The sequence below is a fragment of the Delphinapterus leucas genome, chromosome 7 (genome assembly GCF_059928025.1).
Source record: "Delphinapterus leucas isolate spDelLeu-1000000601 "Yukka" chromosome 7, BTC_Dleu_Yukka2, whole genome shotgun sequence".
In the NCBI taxonomy this organism is placed as follows: Eukaryota; Metazoa; Chordata; class Mammalia; order Artiodactyla; family Monodontidae; genus Delphinapterus; species Delphinapterus leucas.
The window spans coordinates 60430132-60456724 of record NC_143135.1 but is presented as its reverse complement, the minus strand read 5'-3'; the positions used below and the strand labels follow the sequence as shown (position 1 = coordinate 60456724).

At 40.5% G+C, this 26593-nt stretch overlaps 1 protein-coding gene across 5 annotated transcripts in view; it reads left to right on the top strand.

Annotated features, from left to right (window-relative positions):
- DLG2 (discs large MAGUK scaffold protein 2) overlaps nt 1–26593 on the top strand; it is a 251959-nt gene that overhangs the window by 97216 nt on the left and 128150 nt on the right. For all 5 annotated transcript variants that reach the window (XM_089914175.1, XM_089914174.1, XM_089914172.1 and 2 more), the window contains one exon: nt 5063–5177. In XM_089914175.1, the coding sequence (XP_089770301.1) occupies nt 5107–5177 (71 nt within the window). In that variant the 5' untranslated portion in view covers nt 5063–5106. The remainder of the gene's footprint in view (nt 1–5062; nt 5178–26593) is intronic.

The following is a 26593-nucleotide window of genomic DNA, read 5'->3' as shown; positions in this document are numbered from 1 at the left end:
ATTAATTAATTAACTTACTTATTTATTTTTGGCTGTGCTAGGTCTTCGTTGCTGTGCATGGGCTTTCTCTAGTTGCGGTGAGCGGGGGCTACTCTTTGTTGTGGTGTGTGAGCTTCTCACTGCAGTGGCTTCTCTTGTTGTGGAGCACAGGCTCTAGGCACGCGGGCTTCAGTAGTTGCAGTGTGCAGGCTCAGTAGTTGTGGCTTGCGGGCTCTAGAGTGCAGGCTCAGTAGTTGTGGCGCACGGGCTTAGTTGCTTCACAGCATGTGGGATCTTCCTGAACCAGAGCTCAAACCCTTGACCCCTGCATTGGCAGGCGGATTCTTAACCACTGCGCCACGAGGGAAGTCCCGGCAATTCTATTTTTAATTTTTTTGAGGAACCTCCATACTGTTTTCCATAGTGGCTTAAGGTCCTGCTTCTTTAATGCAGTTTCCCACCTCAGCATTATCCTGCTTAATTTCCTTGTCAGTGTCCCATTCAAGAAGTAAACTCCTTTAGGTTCTTTTTCAAAACTATATGCCATGCACCTAGTACAATCCCATGTGTAGGGAAGGAGGAATGATAGACCTTGAGGTTGGAGAAACAGAGATGAGTGAGGCATACCCACTCTCTAAGGAGTTTATGGGACAATAAAGGAGAGGACCAGCATGCACATAATACAGTAGGTGAAAGGAAGGAGAGTGAGATTTTAGGAGGGAGGGGTAGAGAATTGAGGAGGCCTTAGGTTCTAAGGGAAGATTGTGGTGTTTTAATAGGTACTAAGATGTGATGGAGACAGACTGACCTCACAGAGATCCAGGGTTGAATGCTAGCTCCATGTCCAATGAGCTCTGTTACCTAGAAGCTTTGTGACTTTGGTGAAGTTAGTTAACCTCTCTGAACCTGTTTCCTCATCTCTAAAATAATATGCTTACCTCAGAGCTTTGTTAGGAGAAATAACATAATTTTTAAGTATGTAGCACAGAAAGTAGTCTATTGCAGGTGCACAGTTCAGTAAACATGAATTTTCCTTTAGAATATATAAAGATTGAGCACTTTAAAATCTCATTAGAATGTTCTCCTGAGTGTTAGGAATTTATTGGAAAATAACCCAAAGGGGAGGGCATGGATGTGAATGAAACATTTGGGGAAAGAAGAGGGAATTAAGATTAAATGGACGTGGTAGTGTTAGATTTTTAACTTGTTGAAAATGTAGTTTTCAATACTATTGTAAAGCATAAAGAAGACATACTTCACAATTTATGTATCTACTTTCTTGTTTATTTCTAGAGCATTTCTAACTTTAAACTTGTTTAACTATGAGAGGCTGGAGACATAGCCCCTCTCCTCTCTGTCTCTGTCTCTCTCTCACACATGCATACACACACACCATTTATATTTGTAAACTCAGATCTTATTGTTTTTGCTTTGATGAAATTACTTGTAAAACTTTATTTTTCAAAAAGGAGCAAAGAGGGATAAACACTTTTGAATACAGGATTTGTGTTTAACATGATTGTCAAAGTGGAGAAGTTGAGAACAAGATGGATTCCAGTTAAGACAAATACAATACAATACAATACAACACACAATATAATACCTCCCCATCCACAGTGGAGAATGTAAACACCATAGAATACGATGCAGAATAAACATTTCAAAAGGATGGTAGAAAACATTTTGGGGATCTAATGAGCCATACAGTAAGGAGAACACAGGAAGAGCCTAATAAAGTGCTGATGGCATACAAGTTAAGTATCAGAGAACTGTTTCCAAAATGTATGACATGGCTGAGATGGGGAGAGCATAGAGACTGCCAAGAGAATAGTAAAAATAACAGTGGGATTTGGGAGTGGCCATAATTAGACAGGAGTAAAGCCTTGAAATTAGACAGAATAATTAGCCTGGAAACCAAAGTCCTAGAGGAGAAGCATCTTGTCTTTCTTCATTTAAAAAAAAACCTTTATATTGAAAACAGGCAATTTCAGTCCTACAGGCATTTTAGAACTGAATTCATTTCAGTTCCGCTCACTTCCTCGTTCATTATTTATTCATTCATTCAGAAAATGTTTATTGAGCACCTGTTATTAAATGCCTCCTGCATACCAGACTCTAGGTTAGGAACAGGGAAAGGCTTGGTGAACTCAATCTAATGGGGAAGGTGAGCAACGGCGCAAATGACTGCAGTTTGTGACGGGTACAGTAAAGTAGCCAAGTGGTGGTATGTAGTCGAGGACTGGCACTGAATTAGGTGTTTCGGTGGGCGGGGGGAGATGGTTGGAGGTGGGAGTTCAGGTTTTTGTCATGATAATAAAGTCATCAAATGGTAAAGGGGTTGTCCTGGGATCAGATGGCAGATTGAGTGATTCTTAGGGGCGATGCATGGTGTTTAGCTAGTGACAGTGTGGAGCATGGCTCAGAAGGAACGGAGAGTTCCAGCTCTGTGTTCCAGGCTAGATTATTTTCTCCAAAAAATGCTGATGGGGGCTGTGTGACTCTGTGCAAAGCTTTGATACTCATGCTGTGGTGCTGTACAGACCTGCCATGGATGTGCTCACGTACACCAAGATCCCTGTCTGACACCAAAGGCTGTCATATGGGAATTGTTAAATAAATTATAGTCTAAACTGTGGAATGTAATTAAGGGTATTAAGAAACATGATACTTATTATTTGAGAGAGGGTAGGAAAAGATCCAAGTTACATTGTTAAAAAGGGAGGAAAAAACATTAGCATAATGTATAATTAAGATCTCATATGTGTGTGGGAGTATGTATATATTCAAATGAATTGAGAAATGTCTGCGGAAGTCCAGCACCCGCCAGCTATGTACCTATAGGCTACGCTATAGGGGAGGACAGCAGTGAGAGAGAAGAAGGGGGGATGGGGACCTCTCATTTTTTATTCTGTGTTTTTCTATATGGTTCACATTTTTACAACATCCATGGACTTCGTTTTGTAATTTAAATAAGAAATGAAATAATGCCTATGAAGCCCTGAGCATAGCATCTGCCATGTGGATGGCAGTAATATTAACTGGATATTAATAGGATGGCAAGAAAATATGACTTGCTCAGAATGATTTAAATCTGCATATAGCTTCATATTTATGGCTGTAAATAAGTGTTTTCTCTCTCTGCTAAAATGAAATGAAATAAATATCTTAAATTATGGTTAATAGATTTTAGGTTAAATAGGTGTTCTGCATATTTAAACATTTAGGATTTAATTATTCAAAGAGAAGTTCTGAACAGGAAGTCTTCCAAATCTAGGTAATATCAGACTTCGCCTAAGCACCAGAAATTTCCTGTCGGTTGGGGTTGTCTGTAGAGCACTAAACTTTAAAAATATGTAACATGCAGAATTCATTGTTGTCTATCATTGAAAACTAAGGTCAAATCATTTTCTTTATGAAATTCCATGCCACAACAGCCAACAGATATTCAGTAAATTGAATTTAAATTTAATTTTGTGGAACTTTTTATTATAAAAAATTTGCAGTACACTGTACGTAGATCATCTTGTATTATATTCATTTAGTCATTCCTGTTTCTGTGAAAAGTTACGGATAAATTGAATTGAAAATCACATTGTTTTCTGAAATGTACTGAGGACCTCTGTGAAAATTCTTCATGCTTTAAATTCTCCGAAAGCAAGACACAGTTGTGCCAGGGAGGTGACAGACCAAGTTGGGATCAAGAACACGGAAACTTCAAAAGCCATTTCTTTTTCTATGCTCATTGTTTTACGGAGTGTCTTAAAACCTATTTTTCTTTCTTTCTTTTTATTGGATTGATATGGTGAAAAAATTTTTCCTGTGATGAAATAGCATATTTTAATAATTATATTTCCTTGATTTTTTTTTAGACCCATATGTTTTTTCTTTGAATGTTTCTAAAATAGATTTACTATTTTCTAACCCTGATCTCCTGAGAAGCTGATTTAAATATATGTATTAGAATTGATGAAGTTTGGCATGTGATGGTTTATATTAAAGCTATAAGGCAAAGTTGAGGTATGATCCCAAGTAATCAGCTTCTAGGAGCCCCCCAGGGGGAAAAAAACTTAGCAAAATTAAATGGCATTTTTTTGTTTGTTTGTTTTGGTTTTTTTGTGGTACGCGGGCCTCTCACCGCTGCGGCCTCTCCCGTCGCAGAGCACAGGCTCTGGACGCGCAGGCCCAGTGGCCATGGCCCACGGGCCCAGCCGCTCCGCGGCATGTGGGATCCCCCCGGACCGGGGCACGAACCCATGTCCCTCGCATCGGCAGGCGGACTCCCAACCACTGCGCCACCAGGGAAGCCCTAAATGGCGTTTTTTACACAGTTCATCACCAAACACTTGATACTCTGGTCTATCTGGCTGAGGGTAACTAGAGACTCACCTCAGCCCCTATACTATTGGTAATCCTATGAACTTTTGGGGTTTTTTACCCTCTCATTTCTAAATTAATCCTATTATTTAGAGATAATTATAGATTCACATGCAGTTGTAAGAAGCAATACAGGGAAATCCTATGTACTTTTACTCTGTTTTTCCCAGTGGTAACATTTTAGAAATCTGTAGCATGCTATGACAAGCAGGATGTTGACATAGACATAATCCATCAAATTTATTCCAGTTTTCCCAGCTTTACTTGTAATCATGTGTGTGTGTGTGTGTGTGTGTGTGTGTGTGTGTAGTGAGTTCTGTGTCATTTTATCACATGTGCAAGTACCTGTATCCACGACCACAGTCAAGACAGGAAACATTTCCATCACCAACAAGGATACCTTGTATAGCCCATTTATAAAAACACCCACCTCCTCCCCATGGACTTTTCACATATTGGGGATTTGGTGGTGGTGTGTTTTTGAGTTACGTTTTGGGAAGTAACTGGTTTGTTCTTTCCCTCTGGCGAATGTCTTCAAATAAATAACATGAAAGTAAACCTTCTGTGTTCCTCCATTCTTGCATTGTGCATCTCCCCGTGGCTTGGCAAAGGGACCAACAGCAGGGACGAAGGGTTGCCTTGAGTGTGCAGTATTTCTAACTTGCTGAAGGCACAGAACCAAATTTGCCACCTCCGTTTCCATTCCCAGATTACGCTCGATTTGAGGCCAAAATCCATGACCTACGAGAGCAGATGATGAACCACAGCATGAGCTCCGGGTCCGGGTCCCTGCGAACCAATCAGAAACGCTCTCTCTATGTCAGGTAGGCAACAGTGTATTTCTTACTGTGATCTGTACTTGTGAGCCATCAGCTTGGGGAGACAAAGGCGACGCCTTATAGCAACGGGACACGTGTTCTTGACTAACCTACACTTGTCAATACACCACTGTAAGACCTTAAGTTTAACCATTTTGAAGAAATTTTTGAAATGTTATTAATTATGTTAAATTAGTTAAAGGCCCCTGCTTTTAACAAGTTCTTTGACCATGTTGTGATCCAGGGTAAAGTTCTTAGCATAGGTTGTAGTAAAAATAATAAGAAATATTTTCAGTTCTGATACATCTTAAATTGAATATGTGGGCCAAAGCCCTGGACATTGGCTTACCATCAGTATGGGAAGAAAATATTCTCATATTGCTTCCTGGCCTGCTTGACATCTATGCATTAACTTTGGTGTATTGATTGGACATCAGAAGTACTCTCTCAAAGAGCTATGTGGTTTTATTCTTAAAGTCTTGGTAGAATGACTTTCTTCTGTGGCATCTCATTACCAGTTGATTCTCAAACCACAAAAGTTACTTGTTCCTTGCCTGTCAAAACTCATTAATTTACCAGAAAAAAAGATGATTGATTGAACTTGAAATGCCCTGTGGTCTTTCATCCCCATAGTTAACGCTTGAGTAAGATCCATCATCACTCAACTGTAACATTCACCTCTTAGCATAAGCCTTCTATATTCTTCCCAAAATATACTTCGTCAGTGCTGACTCCACTTGAAAAAAAACCCAGAAAACTGTACACTTGCAAACTGTAAAAACTCAGTGAATTTGAAGTATCCAGTTGTTTCTTAAAAATAATTCACCATATTTCTTTGAGGATTTTATGTCATATTAAAGGATTAATTCCTAGTTTTTCATAAAATCTAGGAAAATCTTCCTAATTCCAATTGGAAACTATTCCTCATTCCACTATCATTCAATTAAAAAGAATGATGACTTACAATAATAATAATATAAGTATTAACAGCCAGAGGGGGAGAGTGATGTCCAGTTAATGGTGCAGATGAATCCAGGTATCAGTGGAGGAACCGTGCCCATCCTCACTGTATTCTCTCTCCCTCAGGATCTGGTCTGATTCCCACCTAGGGCCATATCCTCCTGATCTGAAATTTCACTGTCTTTTCTTGACATGAGGTGCATGTTATAGACATTAATTGATGTACTTGGATTGACTTGTCCTGTTGGTTCCTCTTTGGCTATAAAGTTATCTTTTGTGTGTATTAGGTAGGCACAGCAGGGCCAAGAAGGGAGCAGGATTCCAGAAGGCGGCAGGTTCTCGAAGGCCTTGATTTGCTGGCCTCTCTGACAAGCATAGAGTCCCTTCTTATTCCAGGGAGTTCCAGTACCTCAGAAGTCCTGAGATTTAAAATAAAAAAACCCAGAATATCAATGTCCCAAATTTGTTCAACTGCGTTTTGGAAGATTATTTTGATACATTTCTGTGTAATCTGTGAAAGGAACTATTGAGGACCACCCTAGAACATGTCTTGTAGTGACATCACAAATATGATGGAAAGTAGCTGTTTCTGTTCTCCTTACTTGTGTTGTATTGCTATTCTTTGTGATATAAAATATTTTCTAATCTTGAAATGTTTTAGTCTTGGGTAGCAAATTAGGAAAAGCCAGTTAGGTTAGTAGGTTAGAGATAAATCAGCTAATAAAAATGGAATGGTTATATAGAATAAAACTGGAAGGAAACATTACCATATTGTTGGTATCTTGTTAAAAAAATAGAATGCATAAACATGTCAATGTACTGGAAGGAGTTTGCCAAAAATATACTGGTAATAGCTTACTCCTGTTAATTAAGTTGTGGAGGATTAGGAAAATTAAATGAAGTGCTATGATGCTATTATGTAAGACTAATAGACTTATTTGAAATAATAGTGTTACTCAGAATCAGACCTTTATTCTCTAAAATGGTAAATAAAACTATAACATACAAAAGAGATGAAGACTTAAGGTAATAAAGAATGTTACCTTTTTAACATTCTAATAGTTGGAGGTCATATTGAAAGGAGGAACTACTTTTAACTGAGGCTCAAAAATAGCTGACACTAAATGGGAAATTTCCCAAATTATTTCTTCACAAGATACGAAAAGTGTGTTGTAGAGGGCTGACCTCAGTATCTAAATGACTTTTAGAGGCGTAGAATTGGAAAAGGTATGAACCATGAACAGAGTAAAATCAGAGGGAAAGAACTTACAAGATCCCCTGGCCTTGTTCTCATGCAATGTGATAAATTAATTTAAATTAATTAATTAATTTCATTAATTAATAAAATGAAGTGAAATGGCAAGGCCTAAAGGGGATTCTTACTAAAAATGATTAAGTATGTTTGTTTGTTTGTTTGTTTTACACCAGTTTTAGCTATAGGATTTTCATAGATATGCTTGTTTCATCCAGATCGCTTGAATAGAACTAGTGCCAGTTGATTGTGCTTATTTTAGAAAGTCAACTAGTTGCTGTCTCAAAATAAATCAGTAGCAGAATTTCTCTGATTATATAAACATCAGATGATGAGCATGTCTCTTTAATCTGAGAATGACACCCTGGAGTATTATTCTCTTTATTCTGCTCAGCTTTATGTAATTCTAGAGCTGGAACCTTAGCTATCACCAGGCCCACTGTTTAATTTGCAGAAGGGGAAACTGAGGCCCCGGGAGGGAAGGGATTTGCCCGGGACCCCACAGCCATTTGGTGGCAGAGTTAGATGTCCTGCCTCCTAGTGCCACCTCACTCCACCTGCTCAGGGCGCAGCTTGTGCGTCTCAGCTGTTGAACGCACTTTGGCCATGAATCCCAGTGTGCTTCCATCAGCACAGTGGCCGACTCTTGGATTAAGGAGTAGATTAGCTGAGAGGAGAAATTCAAACAGAAACCTCTTTGGGGTTTTTACACAGGATAAACTGTACTATAGGGATTTCATAGGGGATTTCTTTAGTACTATTCGTATTTTTCCATGAAGCCGAAACCTAAACCAGAAAGCAAGCAGCTTCTTTGTTCTGTAATAAACAATTTAGCTGACTTAGTAGAACATGTGTTTGCACCACAAAACCACCCTTCCCCTTGGAGTCACCTCCTCTTCCCTATATGCACAACACATACACACGCACACACTCTCTCTCACACCTCACACTCCCAGCATTAGCTCTGCGCTGACCGTGTCCAAGATAGTGCATCTCCTCAGGACACTGCAGAAGTTGGCCTCATTTCCCTACTAGAAATGGTCCTCCCTGGTGGTGGCGATTCATTTGCCTGCCAGTGTGGGAGAGGGAGGGAACTAGCACATCTGAGCCAGGCGGTGTTGTAAACTTGAGCCAACCCTCTCTATTTTCCAATCTAGTTGTAATCATTTTCCTTCTTTTAATCTTTTTTGTAAGGTGCTTGAAGTGCTTTGGTAGTGCCATGCAAATGGAGTTGATTGTCGCTAATGATAATACTGTACGTGTTGTATGCCAGTGATTTGCATCTATTTGATTTAATGGGCTATGCGTATTGTGTATTTCCTGCATTGTGAAACATGTAGTTGTAGAACCTTAAAAGTAAATAAAATATTAAAAATTTGAATAAAGTATTTTTCAAAATGCTCCACAAGTACATTATCAGTTCTTCAGCCATAGATTCACTTGGGCTCCTGAACCACTGGAATACGGGGTTTCGGGTTTCATTGCACGTACTTTGGGGCTCTCCATATGGGCAGGTTGAGGTCTCCCTACCTCTAAAATATGCACTCCCCGTCTTCTTATCAGTTGTTAAATGCATCCCTATAGCAGAACAAGGCTTTTCCTGCTACTAATAGGAATGCACCTTTATATCTAAAAGCTATGAAGAAAGGTCAGAGATACAGGGGATTAAATTCACACAGAAGTGCAAATGGCTAAGGAGAGATCCTTTCTTCTGATAAAAGAGAGCAAGAGCACCCGGGACACTGGGAGAATGGAGAGGGGAAGAAAGAAAAGCAGGTAAGTCCACCAATGGGGAGTGAAAGGTCACAGGAAAGAATATAAAAGAGAAACTTGGCCCATGTTCGTTTGTTAATAAAAGGTACCGATTTTGAGAGTTCAAGTGAATAAGCTTTCTGTTGTGAATTTAGGTTTTGTTTGTTTGTTTGTTTGTTTGCTTCATATTTGGAGCATTTTGTGAATTTATGTTTAGTCAGTTACTATAATTTATTTATGCATTCATCAAGCATTTTTTGAGTGTATATTCTGTGCCAGGACCTATAATGGACATTGAGGACCCAGCAGTAGAAGTCATGTTTCCTGTCCCCAAGGAACTCACATCTAATGGGGGAGGACAGATGAGGGGAAGACAATCACAATGCAGTGTGGTGTGAAAAGTTACCTCTAGAAAGGCCGAGAATCTTTACTGCTGCCTTATATAAGGATATCTGAATTGATTCTTGAAGATTTTGTATGAGTTAATCCAGAGGCCTTCAAACCTTTTTACTCAAAGTAAGAAATACATTATTCATCATGGCCCAGTAAATACATACGCACATAAAGCTGAAAGAATTTCATCAAAGTGTACCTTTAATGTACAGTAAACTTTGCTATTTTCCATTCTATTTGTCTTCCTCTTTTTTTAAAAAAAGTGAAGGTCACAACTCATTAACTTGATTTAATAACTCACTAATGGGTTGTGATCTACAGCTTGCAGATGGAGTAAACAAGGAGGAGCATTCCAGGCAGATGACACAGTACATAGGCAGGAGAACACATCTTCACTACGTTACAGTTAGCATCTCTGGAATCCCCAGACCCTTGGTGTTCTAGCCACCTTGGAAGGCGGTTCTCCCTGGCATAGATGAGGAAGTAGAAATGGAGGGAAACGTTTGTCAGGCATCTTCTGTGGGTCACCCATTATGTTAGTGTTTGGCATATATTTCCCCGTATCATTCTCGCAACACCTCGAAGAATCAGGGGATATTTCCTCTATTTTACAGGTGAAGAAAGTGAGACTCGGAGAAGGTAAATATTTGCCCCCAAGCTCACAGAACGTGACTGGACGTGAGCCAGACATTCAGGTCCTGTGTGTGAGGCAGTAGAGAACAATGCTTATTTAAGAGCACGGTTGCTGGATTGTGCCGGACAGACAAACATTTGAATCTTGGTTCTGCCACTTACTAGCTCAGTGACCTTGGACAAGTCAGTCTCTCTGGCCTTAGCGTCTTTATCCGTGAAATTAGTAATAAGATACCACAAAGTGGTTGTGAGGATAAAGTAAAATGGTGAATTTAAATACCTGGCACATGCGAAGCAATTGATTAATGTCGGTGGTATTTATCATTTATTAGAAAGGCAACCTGTCCCCTGCAGGACAGAGAGACTGTAGAATTGTTTGTGAACGGAGACACTTTTCTCAGCAGCGGTGAGTCTCCCTGTGCCTTGGCTTTCCTTCATCAAGGGAAGGAGGATAGGCTTCCTGGAGACCTTTTATGTTTTCAGTCCTCTAGACCCCATGAAAGCCAACGGGAAAGGCCAGGATTCTATGGCTCCAGAGTGCCCAGCTGTGCCAACTCATCAGGCATTTCTCATCCCCCACAAGGGTCTGTCCAGAGACAGAATCTAAAAAGAATTCAGTTGGAGACACAGCTAAGAAGAAAGGGTTGCTTTGCTTACACCTGGCCCTTCCAGTTCCTCATGGGTGTTACCAGCGTCCTTATCCTCACAATTTCTTCCATTTTTCCTCTGCATTCTTCAGCTACTCTAAGCCCTCTGCTCATGGTTTTCTGTTCTGAATTTGAAGGATTTTCTTCTTTTTACAGTGGTTCGAAGTCCACATTTTAAACTGGTAACTCAAACTTTCTGCTTTCCTTGACAGTTTTTGCTTCAAAGGCTATATAATATAACAAATGCTGAGGTCTGCCTCCTGCCCCATTGTTTAACATAATGTTTTTACACATAGATTCATCAGGGCATCGATTCTTTCATTCAACAAACATGGTTTCACGTACTTACCTACAATATACCAGTCTGCCGTAGATGCTAAGGATACAGAGATGAGTAAGAGCACAGACCTCTTTCCCTCAGGATTCTCATTGTGCATATCTGCAGGCAATTCAAGTAGTATGTAGATCATTATTGTAACTGTCATTTTATGATACCTCATGTGTTATATGCCTTGCAATTATTAACCTATTTTACTCTTTACATTATGCCTATAAGCTTCCTACAATGAAATCTACCCAGAAGACCACTGGTATTTAAAACTCAGCTATGAAAATAGTGATCACTCTGGTCTTTATTAAAGCTTCATGGGAACGCTCCTTGAAATGGCAATACCATCAATACTGGACCTGCAAATCCCAGTTAATGTCTTAATTTTACTATATCCTTAGTGCCTTATGCCACAAGAAAGTCTCCTTAGTAAATATTTGTTGGATGAATTCATTCCTAGACTCTCTTTCCTATACAAATGTGAAAGAAAAAAATTAGAAGATAAGCCAAGACCTTTGAGCGGTCGGTCCTACGGAAACCCAATACCAAGTGTGTGGAGTCTGGCTGTGTCCTGAGGACGCAGGAACTACCTACTGGTACTGGGATTTCCAGGACACATCGGGCTCTGCAGGGCCTTTCAGGCTGCTTCATTTGCCTGCTGAACTCTGTGACCCTCTTTCAACTGAGGCCTAATTCAATAATACATTGAGACCATGACACACAGCCTGTACCCTCTTAGCAAGAGGACTTGGGGTAGGGGCTGGGTTCAGGGTGAACTTCATCCATTTTCTCATTCTCAGAACCCTTAATCTTCCTGTTCTAGGGACATAGGGCTGGGAGTTACATTGAAGCAAGTCTCGAGCAAACATATCTCACCCAGGATTCTTTATCCTGATGGGTTTTCATTCTAGAGGAAAGATGTTCTTACCTGATTGATTTTGGTGGGAGGGGAAAGCAACCATATCATATAAGTAAAAGACCCTGGTATTTTTTCTTCTTCTTCTTTAAACAATAACATATCCTTCCACTCTACTTCCTTCCCCCATTGTACTGCTTGGTCAGTAACCTGGGGATGCAAAGGAAGAATGTGGAATGAAGCCAGTCAGGGGACTTTGCTCCAGTGCAAAGCTGCTCCCAACTTCACTTGGCTATGGATTTCTCCAGGTCATTTAAGGCAAAGCCATGAAATCTGTGAACTTCATTATAAGTCAGGTTTTTACCTTCTTCCCTTCCAACCTTGGACCAACATGCTGTCAGCAGCCGTCCCCATAGGACATGTCTCAATCCTGTGTGCATCCCCTGCCCAGTGCTTGGCACAGCGCTGGCCTGCAATGGCATTTTTACTGCCTGTCATTCATTCAGTCACTCATATATTCTTATTTGGCAAATTTATCATTTATTCTTTCAGAAACACAATGTATTATAGCACCTTGGATTCAGAGTTTCTTATCTCTCTTAAAATCTTATTGGGGGAGACATGACCAGGTAGGTACCTGAAACAGTTTAACAAAATGAGGCAGAGAGTCTGGAGATAGGCTAGACTTGGGAAGCCAGAGAAATCTGGAGAGGGCATTGCAAAGTCAGGGTAGGCAGCTGGAACCACACTGAGAGGCCAGAGCTTGTGTACCGGTGCTTTACTCCTGACTTCGTTTAAGCCTTATAACAGTGCTATGACATAATTATGATTATTTTCCCCATTCTACAGAGGAGGAACCTTGTAGAAGGAAAAATAACCTATACATGGTGCTACGTGGCCAAGCCATATTCTCTACCTGGGTGTGTCTCTCACTGGAGCCCATGCCCACTGTACTGCAGTACAGTGAGGAGGAAGTTAATCCTGTAGGGGCAGAGGTTACATTCATATTGATAGACCTTCTGTTTGGTTTATGCTTTATACTGACTTCGTCAGGGTAGACCTGGCATCTGGTCCAGACTTTACAGTTGCTTAATTGCTGAAACTTGAGTTTCTCATTTGTAAAATGGACATAATACCTGGTTCACAGACTTGTTGTTAGGATTAAGTTAAACTAAGTCTATGAAAGAGCCTGCCAGATGGGTCCGTTAAGTAAAGGGGAGGACCTTTACCCCTTCCATTATTCAGAGCCTGCCTCCTAAGCTGGTGCCTCCTTTAAAGCGGAATAGATTTTGATTCTTCATGTATACTTTGAGACTCATTAGCACTATGTGCACTCTTTCAGGCATTTGCATTTTTAATTGCATCCTTAATTGTGGAACAAAAGGCTTTGTCTTCAGGCAGCTAATTTTGTGCCAGAAGTAGAAAGGAGGAGGGTTCATTGGGGATCTGGAGGAGGTTTCTCCTTCACCTAAAATCATAGGCTGGCCCCGATTTTAAAAGGTTTTTAATTTTTAGATTTCTATTGAAAGAGGGACAATAGTACCATGGACGACCCTACCATTGACCATCACATTTTTTTTATCTATCCCTCTATCCCAAGTTCTAGAATCAGATATCATTTTTATTAATGGCAGACCCTCATTCATTCACTTGCTCACTCATTCATCCAGAAAACTGTTTCAGAGCCACAACCATCTACCTTATGCTATTACTATGCCTTGGGGAATAAAAAGATTAATAGGGTGTCTTTTCTGCCCTGAAGGCACTGAAGAATCACTCTACCAGCCTGGGTTCTGATCCTCACCGCCGCCCCATGGTAATCATACTTCCAGACATTTCACATTTCCAGAGGAGGTACTGTAGCCTGTTAGCCCAAAATTACTACTTCCAAGAACAATCTGAACAGCTCTAGCTACAAAAGAGGGCAGAACAATAAAAGGCACAACACAGAATGTTCACAGGAGAGAACAGGTGAGAGATGAGGGCATGGAAAAATTGAGGGGATCTCCACCCTAAGTCATGTGATTCGGTTAGGAACAAGGGAATAAACTCAGGACGTTGGTCCTTTCATCTCAGCATTTGAAACAGAGCCAGACACATTATAGGAAATCTTTAAGTACTTATTGAACAAACTTTTTGAATATCAATTCAAATTGATATTTGAATTGATATCAATTGAACATGAAGGTTAAACATGATGGTACTGGGAGAATCACCAGTGACTCATAGATGCTGGTTGAGTTAAGCACGTTCTCTTCTGTGTTCCTCTGCCTCATGTAAACTCTCTTCTAACCTTCACACCCTCTCCACTGCCCGCCTCTTGACTCACCTGTCCCCTCCACCGATGGTGAGCACCTCTCAAATGGAGATTTGCCCAGTTACAGTCTGTATCTGCATGGTCTGGCCTACGGTAACTGCTGAATCCATCAAGTGAATGAATTATGGATGTTGCTAGATTGGAGAGCATTTAACTTTTAATTAAAATTTTACTTAATTACCTCATGGCTTGCAAATGGTTCCCTGCCTAACAGAGGTCCTTGTCTCTTCTTGATTGGATGAATAAACCGTCCTGTTCAGTAGTGATAATTGTCTCAAACTATGTTTTTTTAAAAAACTCATTTAGCCAGACAAATGCCATATTTAGTATAGGTTAAGACTTCAAACCCATTTTCCTTTTTATTGGGAATCAATAAGAACAGAAACAATAATAAACATCCACAAGTTCTTCTAAAATACTTCCTAATAATAAACAGCTAATTATAATTGCATCCTATTCTATGCCAGGCAGTTTGCTAAGCACCTTATATGGATTATCTTATATAATTCTCACAGCCCCTGCCCCCCTAAGAGATAGGTGCTAGTTTTAGCCCCACTGTAAAGAAGAGAAAATGGAGACCAGGTTTGAAGTTTACCCATAAGAGGCTAAGCTGGGCTTAGAACCTAAGCCAGCTGTCCTCTGCCCCTACCTATGGTGCCATGTGGCTTTATTGAAAGGCTTTCATAAATTTGATTTGATTTGATTTAAAATATCTGTTAAGTAGGTATTGTTTTCCCACCGTTTTCAGATAAGAAATCTGTGGCTCAAAGTATTGAACTATCTACTCTTTTCTCCACGCATAGAGTAGTACCAAGCCCTTGCCTCAGTCCAGTCTCTTTAAAGGTGTGTGAACCCACAACTCACATGTATCTTTGTCTAACGTTTGCCTCCTGTTTCATTTACTGCCACGTAACACACCGCATGATTTCTATAGAACTACTTATGCATTGTTAAATGTCGAATGGGCAGCTGAATGAATATCATAGTCACCTTAGATCCTGTACTCTAGTTTGAAGATGCCCAGAGCATGCGGATTTGTGGTTAAATTCAGCGAGACCCCCTGAGCTGTGGCCATGACAACAGTGTGGATAAATTCTCTGCCCCTCTTCTGCCAGCAGATTCTGCAGCCTGCGTAGCCCTAGCCAGGTAAAGCCCCACATCAAAGAACACAATTGAAGTGCCTGTCATACGTTGTTCCCCGAACATGGGGGAACATGCAGCCTGAGACCCACAGTCAGCTACACAATTTGTGGGGCCCAGTGCAAAGTGAAAATGGGGCTCCACATTCAAAAATTAGAATGTAAAGACAGTGAGAGCAGAGCATAATACTAAGTGCGGGACTCTGCAGCCACGCAGGCCCACACCCATGATGCCAGTCCTGCTAACACCTGGCTTAGGACAGTTTGCTCAAAGCTGAAGGCATGTGTGTTTCCCTTAGTAAATAGTGCAGCAAGTGTAAGAAGCACGATATCAGCATTGGGGACATTTTCAAGGAGCCAAGCTTTGTCTTTTACCTAAAAGAATACTTTGTATAAAGTATCCATACCTCTGCTTTTGGGATCTGTGGAAAAGCTATCTTTCAGCCCTCTTAGTGCTTGAGGACCTTGAAATTCCACTTGCTCTGAGCTTTCAACGGCCTACTTTCAGTCATCACTCTCCACTGTAGGAAATCTTTCAAAAGTTAAGTGGGGTCATTTTTTTCACATTTAGTTAGCACCTGCAGTACACTGTTCTGCAAAACAGTCTTCCTGTTCTGCAAAAGTTACTACCCCTTCTCCTTGCTCCTCAGGTCTAAATTCTTAAGAAAATGTATAAAAGTGCCTCAGGGCTTCCCTGGTGGCGCAGTGGTTGAGAGTCCGCCTCCCGATGCAGGGGACACAGGTTTGTGCCCCGGTCCGTGAGGATCCCACATGCCACGGAGCGGCTGGGCCCGTGAGCCATGGCCGCTGAGCCTTCGCGTCCGGAGCCTGTGCTCCACAACCGGAGAGGCCACAACAGTGAGAGGCCCGCATACCGCAAAAAAACAAAAACAAAAGTGCCTCAGAGGACTTTGGAAATCACTGGAACCTGTTGGGTGTTGGTGTCCTTTCCATGTGTGATTTCCTACATGCAGAGGCTGCAAGACTTATAGATTTCCCTGACCAACAGCATTAGAATTTAAAAAATCAGGACTTCCCTGGTGGCGCAGTGGTTGAGAGTCCGCCTGCCGATGCAGGGGACGCGGGTTCGTGTCCCGGTCCGGGAAGATCCCACATGCCGCCGAGCAGCTAGGCCCGTGAGCCATGGCCACTGAGCCTGCGCGTCCGGAGCCTGTGCTCCACAACAGGAGAGGCCATAACAGTGAGAGGCCCACGTACCACAAAAAAAAAAAAAAGAATTTAAAAGATCAGGGGCCTGACATGGGATTGACAACTTAATTTCACCAAGTAAGAAGTCTAAAAATAATAAACCCACATACAAATTATATTTTAAATTGATCGCTCTTTATTATTGCCATCATTTTATATAAGAAAGGCCATTTTAAGGTCAGAAAAATAGGAACAAAATATAAGCATCAGGAAAAGTACTCCAAATTTTAAAATTTATAATTTTATAAACCCCACTAGATGCATCTCCATCTTTCTACTATCCACATAATCCTGCCTTGTAGCTAAGAAAATTAAGGCAAACATTGTGACAGCTAACTTGTTTAAATTCTTAATCCTGAATTTTCTGGTTTTAAATGATTATAAAATGCCTGAGATGGCTTTTTACTTTTGTCCTTTCTTGATGAAGAAAGCCATCTTTTAGATTTTCTTATTCCTCATGAATTTTCTTCATTTTTTATACCATTTTCTCAATAAGTAGGAAGCCCAGACTATTGCTGGTGAACATCCTCTTTGGTAAACTGATGCTTTTTGGTGATGCTTGTTAAGAGGTACGAAGGAATTTCCATTATCAAAATAGGATTTTTATTATTTTTTAAATTGTACTTTCATGTATTTTACATTATGGCATCCTTTATTTTATTTATTTATTTATTATTTTTTTTTTTTTTTTTGCGGTACACGGGCCTCTCACTGTCATGGCCTCTCCCTTTGAGGAGCACAGGCTCTGGACATGCAGGCTCAGCGGCCATGGCTCACAGGCCTAGCCGCTCTGCAGCATGTGGGATCTTCCCGGGCCGGGGCACGAACCCGTGTCCCCTGCATCGGCAGGCGGACTCTCAACCACTGTGCCACCAGGGAAGCCGTGGCATCCTTTATTTTAAAAACGGACTCTTAAAAGGTATCATCACATTCTGGTGTCTTCCACTGTATTTTAAAACATTGTATAACTGTATTGTTTCAGAACAGATGGGTTACTTCATATACTTTTCCCCCTTAAGTTTCTTCAGATTACATCTTGTACATGCTTCTATTTTTATTTTTTAATTTTTTTTGGCCATGCGGTGTGGCTTGTGGGATGGGATCTCAGTTCCCCAACCAGGGATTGAACCCGGGCCACGGCAGTGAAAGCACCGAATCCTACCCAGTAGACCACCAGGGAACTCCCCCTTAATTTTCTTAAAAACGTGGATTTGGCCTTTCAGATGATGGCTCCCACACTTAAAAAAAAATCTGATTCATGGGTAAAATAATGAGAAAATGCAATGTGAACTGAATAGAACTTTACAACAAACAGGATATTTGGTAGCTTCTAGTGACCTCTGTCACATAAATATATATTCTCAGGTAAATTAACTTTGTAGTTCTTAACTCTCCAGACAAAGCTCTTAACCAGTTCCTGTGGCTTCTCAACTGTTTCATCGCTCTCTTCCTGTTAAAGAGGGCTCTGAGTTAGTCATCAGGAAGGGGTTTCTGTGTTTCTGGTTGCTGTGAATCCAGGTCAGCAGAGAGTTTCCCTATCTCTAAAAGGCCTGTGTTGAATGAACCCCAGTGTTGGCCCTTTGTAAGATTATAACACTTTGCTCTTTTCCTAAAATTCCCTATTTCTGCCCCTTCTCTCATAAATGGATGCCCCCATCCTATGCCCACCTCCACAACACACTCAGATCTTCTTATGAGTCCTTGATTATATAATGCATTCAGGTATCCTGAGGACAAGAAGATGGTGATGAGAATTTAGATCTCATAATATCTATGAGGGAGTATCATTATTACCCCCATTTCACAGTTATTGAAACCAAGGTTAGATAGTTCATGTTATTGCCCAAAGTTGGACAGCAAAGAAGGAGAACAAATATAAATTAGTTCTGTCTGTTGCCAAACCCCTGGTCTTAACCTTAATGTCCAGGGTTTCTGGAAATACCACATTTTCTTGGATATGCTTGATTTCCTCTATGCTTCCTCACTCCTGTTGGTACTTATAATTGTTACAGGAAGTCATATAAGTTTTACTCTAGAAAATAGTAATTTAATGTATAGTACATCTCCCTCAATAATAAATGAGTACCTTAAAGACGGTTGGTGAGTGGATCTTTGACATGGAGTTATGATGGCTCAAATTTAAACCATAAGGTCATACCCTTCGTCGACCAAGCGTCCTCATCAAAGAGGCATGAACTTTCCTGCTGCATACAGGATGAGAAGATTGCAAGACCTTTTGATTAACCTACAGCAAGTATGGTATAGTGGAAAGGATATGGGTTTAAGTTTTTCTTGGGTGACTACTATTTACAAAAAACTATGTAGAATGCTGTCAAGGAGTGAAAAGGTGGATCAGATATGCCTCAGGATGCAGTTAAAGCTAGTTAGTATTATTTTCACCTGTTTTTTCCTATGTTATTCTTAATCCAGACTCTGCTCCGGGATCTGACAGTGTGTGTGTTGGTGGGGGTGAGGGGGCACTAGGAAATAGAAATTTGAAAGGTCAGATATGAGAGGTTCCAAAAGCAAAGCTGTATTTTGTTTTTTTTTTTTTTTTGGGTCATCTTTGGCAGTGTGTTTCCTCTCTGCAGGAAGTAATTAGGAACTGTCATAGAATGAAACACTAACTCCGTAGAATACCAACTCACTCAGCCATTCATGCATGAGTCCACAGCGGAATGGAATAGGCAAAAAGCCTGAGTTTTAGAGTCACAAGTACCTGGATTTGAATCCTGGCTTTGCCACCTATTTGTTGTGTCATGACCCTGGCAGTTCATTTCCTCTCCCTCTGGGCCTCAGCTGCTTCTATGAAATGAGGATAATAAGTACACAACTCAAAAGGTTTTATGAAGAATAATGTCTGTAAATCACCTAGCATCTTACGCAAACCCTTCCAGAAATTAGGAAAGAGAGAAGACTTCTTAGCTTTTACAATATTAACATCTCCTTGATAGCAAAACATGATATGGTAACTATAAGAAGAGAAATTTACAGTCCAGTCTCTCTTATAAAACACAAGATCAAAAATCCAAAATAAAATATTTATTACCAAAGTGAATCCAGTGATACATAGGGAGGATACTATATAAGATGCCCTAATCCTAAAGGACACTTATCATATTGATAAATTGAACTGCATTAAAATAAAAACTTTGTTCAACAAAAGATACCATGAATAAAATAAAAGTGTAAACAGAGCATGGGAAAACATTTGTAAGGCAGAGATCTGGAAAAGCATTTATAATCAGATTATGTAAATAACTGCCACAAGTTATTAAGAAAAAGAGACCAAATTGTTTTAAATGGTCAAAAGACTTGAATAGGTATCTCATGAAAGAGGATATGTAAATGGTGAGTTCACATGTGAAATGGTGTTCAGTTCATTGGTCATCAGGAAAATGCAAATTCAAGCCCTAATGCCACTATCTACCCACCAGGATTATTGAAAAGATATGTTGGTAAATGTTTGAGACTCTCATGGCAGTGTCTCATACATTGCTCATGGGAGGTAAGTTGGTATGACCACACTGGAAGACTGTCTGTCAGTGTTTACTATTGTTGAACATATTATACCCTATGGTTCATTCTGAGGTATATACACAATAGAAATATTTATGTATTTTCAACAAAAATACATACAACAATGTTCATAGTAGCGTTGTTTGTGATAGCCTTAATCTGGAAATAGTCCAAATGTCTATCAACAAAAGAATAGGTAAATAAATTGTAGCATATTTACACAAGGGAATACTAAACAGCAATGAGAATGAGTGGCTGCTACAAGTAACAGCAGGTAGGAGTATTGTAAATATAATATTGAGTGAAAGAAGCCAGACACACACATAAACTACAGGCGTATTAGTTTTCTGTGCTGTCATAACAAATTACCACACAAATTCATTTTCTTACCGTTCTGTAGGTTAGAAGTCCATCAGTCTCACCAGACTAACATCAGTGTATGAGCAGGCTGCGTTGCTTTCTGGAGGTTCTAAGTGAAGATCTAATTCTTGCTTATTTGGATTGTTGGCAAAATTCATTTCCTTACAGTTGTAGGACCTAAGTTCTTGCTTTCTTGCTGGCTGTCATCTGAGAGGCATTCCCGTCTTCTAGAGGCTGCCACATTCCATGGCTAGTGGCCTTTTCCTTCACATTAAAAGCTGAGTACTGCGAGTTCTCTCCTCACTTGCGTCTCTCTCATCTACCCAGGAAAGGTTCTGCACTTTTAACACTTATAAAGACTCATGGGATTAGATTAGGTCCACCCAGCTAATCCAAGATAGTTTCTTGGCACTTTAGTGTCCTTAACCTTCATCACATCTACAGGGTCTCTTTTGCCATGTAAATAACATATTCACAGATTTTAGGGATTAGGGCTTGGACATCTTTGGGTGAGCCATTATTCTGTCTACCACGGTATGATTCCATTTGTATAACACTCAAAAACAGGCAAAATTAACCTATAGAAGAGAGTACCTTTGGGATCACATTTCTAATGTAGAAAGGAATAATAATATCCACTTAAAGGGTTGTTATAAGTATTAAATCCAACAAAAGTATCAGTTGTTTCAGAAAGTGTCTGCCATGAAACAGACACAGTATTTGTTAGGTCCTAGTTCCTTTTCTTTCCCCTCCCCCAACTTTATCGTTTCACCTGTAAAAATGCTGTAGTCAGCACTTTGCAGGATAAGGTATTCTGAAGATTTACAGACCCTCTGTGACAGTGTTTGCCTATCCCCTAGAAATCAGGATTTAAGCAAGAATTCCATGTGCTACTTGGGATAAAGCAAATTTGGGAAATAATGCTCTTTGGAATTTATTTGAAACACTGCTGAAAACATAGGAAGTTCTGAATGATCTGCTTCAGCCCCATCCAAAATACTACTCGCTGCACTTTTTAAGCCACACAAACCCGAATCAGCCATATTATACCAATTAAAATGTCATTAAAGTAAGGAATTCTTAAAATAGTGAACCACAGATCAATGTAGAACCAGCAGTCATTGCTTCTAGAACTTACTCTTTTGCTAGAAGGCTCAGTCTGTGGCTCTTAGAGTGTAGCACAGAATCTAAGAAGAAAAAAGTTCCGTAAATATTCATTAAATTCAACGGAAATTACAAAGGGTGTCCAGTTGTTTATTTTTGTATTATTTTGTTTTTCATTAAAGCTGCTGTTGCCCATGCCCATGACTTATTGAACGTGCTAAGGAGGAAGTCTGGTGAGAATTAGGTCTAACATTCATTTCGTTCACTTGTGCCTCCTCCTGCTTTCCATTCATTTTATAAACAACTGTTGATAGTCCATGTGCCAGACACTAAGGTGGGTTCAAGGAATACAAGGATAAATACTCTCAGTCCTTGCTGTAGGGTACTCCTGATCTAGTGGGGAGACCAACAATAAAAGCATGTCCAAATCTGATGGCCAAACCCACCTCCCCCTCCTACATGGAATTTAGATTGGTCTGTCTTGAGCGCCTGCCAGGATAGGTCATGTCCCAATGTGACCAGTTCACACCGGCTTTCTCTCCTGGGAAGGGCCAAGAAGAGTCTCTAAAGTAGGTTTGTTTTACTAGTTGGTTCTTCATGCTTTATCTCAGTGTTTGCCAACCTTGGCTGCGTGTTAGAATCACCTGGGGAGCTGAAAGAAATAACTTTTGTTTTCCTTTATACTACTCACTGAATACTTCACTTCCGACACCAGATGTCTGGGGTTTTCCCCACACCGACCAGTTCTCCAACACCAGCTGGATGTCCTACAATTTAAGTCAATTCTGGCACTGTCTGCGTGGAGACAGTGTCAGATCCTACAGGTTAAGGGTTCAGCCCTACAAGACTGCCCCCACTTCAGATGCCAGTCACGAGTCCAGATTGTTACCTGTGTTTCTGACCAGCTGGCTGTAAATCAGAGGTTCGGACAGTCCTCTCTTCGGATTCAGTAATTTCCTAGAGCAGCTCATAGAACTGAGGAAAATAGTTTACTTTGTAGGTTACTGTTTTATTATAAAAGAATAAGACTCAGGAACAACCAGGTGAAAGAGATACCTAGGGCAAGATATGGGGGCAGAGGTACCGGGCTTCCATGCTCTCCCCAGGAGTGCCACCCTCCCAGTGAGGGCCACGCTGTCAGCATCTCCATGTTTTCAGCAACCCAGAAAGCTCCCTCAACTCCATCATTTAGGATTTTTATAGAAGCTTCATTACTAGGCATCATTGATTAAATCACTGACCATTGACGATTAATTCAACCTGCAGCCTCTCTTCCTTCTTCAGAGGTTAGGAGTGCAGCTGAAAGCTCCAGCCCTCTAGTCGCATGGTTCCCTGGGTAAGCAGCTTCCATCCTTAGGAACTTTCTAAAAGCTCATTAACAGAAACTGAGGTGTGGTAGAAAGGGGCTTGTTATGAATAACAGGAGACACCTTTATGGCTCTTACCACTTAGGACATTCCAAGTGTTTTAGGAGCTCTGTGCCAGGAATGGGACAAAGACCAAATCTCACTGTAAATCACAATATCACAAGTGCTTTTAAAAACCCTGATGCCCAGGCCCCAGCCCAAACCTACTGAGTCAGAATTTCTGAGAATGTGTCCTGGGCATCATTATTTTTTTTAAAGGTCCTCTAGTGATTCCAGTATGCAATAACATTAAGAACCATTATTTAATCTTTTTCTTTTTTTTCTTTCTTTTTTTTTTTTTTTAAACTTTATTTACTTCCTCCTCAACCTGAGAACAATAGCTTAAAAAGTCTTAGATTGCTTGCATGGAAGTCTAATTAATGCCAAACTGCAGCTAATGGGAGGGCAGTTCCTGGGATTGCTTTCAATTTTGATCACATCCAGATTCAGAATTTGGAAACCAGCCTTGAACCTGATGCTATAATTTGCTAACACTTAGCAAAAATAAGATTTCCTAGTTCAAAGCTAAGTAACTTTGGAAAGCAGGTGGAAAAGATTGGTGAGATTTCTTGAGAATCAGAGTTCTAACATTCCTATTTTGATTTCCAGTGAATAAGAAATGAACTGGTTAGAATTTCGTAAGTTGCATGAGGTTCCTTTGAAAATGTTCAGAGTATAGGTGAGCTCAAAAAAACCCTGGTTTGAATGCTGCATCTGTGTGTGGAGGGGGTGGGGCAGGTAATGACCAGGCTTTGCAATAAATTTAAGTACGACTAGGTTTACCAAATCTTCGTTTCTGGTGCTTACTGATCCCCCCTCCTCCTCTGTAGTGCACTGCCCCCCCATTCTTTTTACAGCCCACCCCCACAGTTTGAGCCTGGCCTCTCCCCTGCTCTCTTCTTTCTCTGTCTTCTTTCCCTGCACCACTCCCTGCCTTAGGGCTTAGCCTATCTGCAATCGGTTGGCATGGAAACACTAGATGAGCCTGCCTGGTGGGAGAGATGTTCTGTTTCCAAGTGAAAATGGAAAAGATTCAAGTGTGATTCACTTCCAGCCATTTTAACTCTTAATTTCATCCATCTATTTAAACTGTATCTGTGGCTCCTGATCACACCTACAAGGTAAAGGAGATTATCTTGGTCTGGACTCTGCCCCCAGCTCCCCCACTGGTTCCCCTAACAGACCCTGGGCTACAGCCTCAGAGAGCACCCTGCTCTTTCATTTCTCCCTGCCTCTGCACGGGCCCTTTCTTCAATCTGAGTATAGTCTCCTCCTTAGGATTTCTGTCTAAGAGATGCTCAAAGGCCTTTCAAGAACCAGTGCAGGCACATCCTCCCGGGAGTTTTCCTGGCCCACACCTCTCTGCCCCCTCCTATCATAGCACTTCAGTTACAGGGATTGTGGGACACTCCAAGTTTAGGTGACTGTTTTCCTCCCCAGACCGTGAGCTCATTAAAAGAGAAGCATGATGCTGTGAGGAGCCTGTGTTTTTCACATGCCTAGCGTGCAGTCCTGGCTCCATCCCTGCTAGATCTGAGATCTTGTACAAGCCACTTACCTCTCTGAGCTTCACTTTTCTCACACCTAAACTGGGAATGATGCTACCTAATAAGTCTCCTGTTTATCAGATGCTGGTTAAGTGTCAGGTACTTTATCTTATTTAATCCCTGTACTAATTCAATGAGAGATAAGGCAATATCATTGAGTCCCTTTTACAGTTAGGAAACTAAGACTCAAGAGTCAAGAACCCTGCCCTAAATCTACACAGCTCCTACATGGTAGAGCCAGTATTCAAGCCCAGGTCTGACTCTTTACTACTCTGCTCTAGTGCCTGTGTATGTACCTAAAGCACCTAGCCCAGTGCTTGCTCTTGGGAGTAGGTAGGGGATGGGTGGACAGATGGATGGGTCGATGATAAACTGCCTTGGAAAAAGCACAATCCTGTGCTCTCTTTGGGGATCCAAATGGAAAATTAAACCTTCTGTTGTTTTCTAATGTGCACAGTTTCTACAAACTTGTGGGTAAAGTCAAGAATATAAAGGCATCTATCACCTTTGTTTATACCTGTGTATTACTACAAAAACATGCTTCCTACCCATTTGAACCACTGCCCCCCAAGAGAAGCTGAAGGTAAATTAGATCCTTGAGAACTGGAAAGCAAAAAATGGCCTTTGAATAGGTATTAAATCACCTTGACAGCTGCCACTGCCACTGGGAAAGAAGCCCTTCAGTGTCCCATGTTGCCGTCCTTCAGCACAGAGTCATAACACCTTACTGCTTGGGGGGAATGGGGGGCTGGCAAAGAAAAGGATGGTCAAGTGGTTGCTACTCAAGGAGACATAGTTAAGTTTTAGTGTAGATCATTCGGTACCATTCAGAGAATTTCTGCGGTTTTCTTTTCTCACCAGTAATTTAGCACAAGAAGAAAATATGTGGTCTTATTCAACTATTTCTATTTTTACATACAGATAAGTAAAAATCTCTTTCAGTGAAGGGATTCTGTGTTACAGCGGAGTGTATGTAAATAATGCCTTTGGTTTCAAAAGGATAGAACAAAGCTTGTCAGTTTGTCTAGGACCAGCCGCCACACAATGTTTCTTTTTTTATAGCATGCTTCAGTCATAGACTTCGTTACCAGAGCTACTGATTTTTAAAATTATAGTGCTGAAATTATTAAACAGCGTGGTCTCCTACAGAATCCTAGAAGCAGTGAATAAATAGTACCTCCTTCCATCATATTCCCCTCTCCCTTCTCTCTCTCTCCCCTCTCGTCTCGATATACATGCATTAAACCCAACTCCCTTTACACTCAAAAGGGCTATGAAATTGTTTCCCGTGTTAAAACACAGGATTTTTTGAAAGACCACAGCCAGTAGTAGTTCTAGATATAATGCCAAAATTGTGATTCACTATAGTTTGCAACATAAATAGATTAGACAATTAGAATATTCTTTGTAAAATAATGGCTTTTATTTTGGATCTGGTTTATTCTTGAGGAAAATTAAAAAGACCAGGAGTGTTGATACAGGAAGGGTTTTGTGTTAATTTTTAACCAACCTGTTTTTGAGAACCAGAATAGTGATGCGCTTAGAAGCTTAAGTTCTTTGATCAGATGACCTGGATTTTACTGTGGTTCCTACATTTACTGGTTGTATGACCTTGGACATGTGATTTATATGCTCTAAGTCTCAGCTTGTTCATTTTTATACTGTGGAGAACAAGCTCATTATCATGTTGTATAAATAAAATCAGATACTATTTATAAAATGCTTAACAGAGTGTTCACCCCATATGAAGAGATGCTTAGTAAATGGTAGCCACTGTTATTATTATCATCATCATTATCATTATCATCATTGGATTGTTGTAAGGAGTAAATAATGCATTACTTCTAGGAAGATGGGATGTACTTAATAAACACTAGATATCATTACGGTTACCCTTGGTTTGTTATCCTGTCACTGTTCCATAGATGGTAGCTATACTGCTATTCCCCAAGTTCTCTTCTTTTCTCTCCTTGCTTTATTTGCTTCCGTGCCAAGAAAAT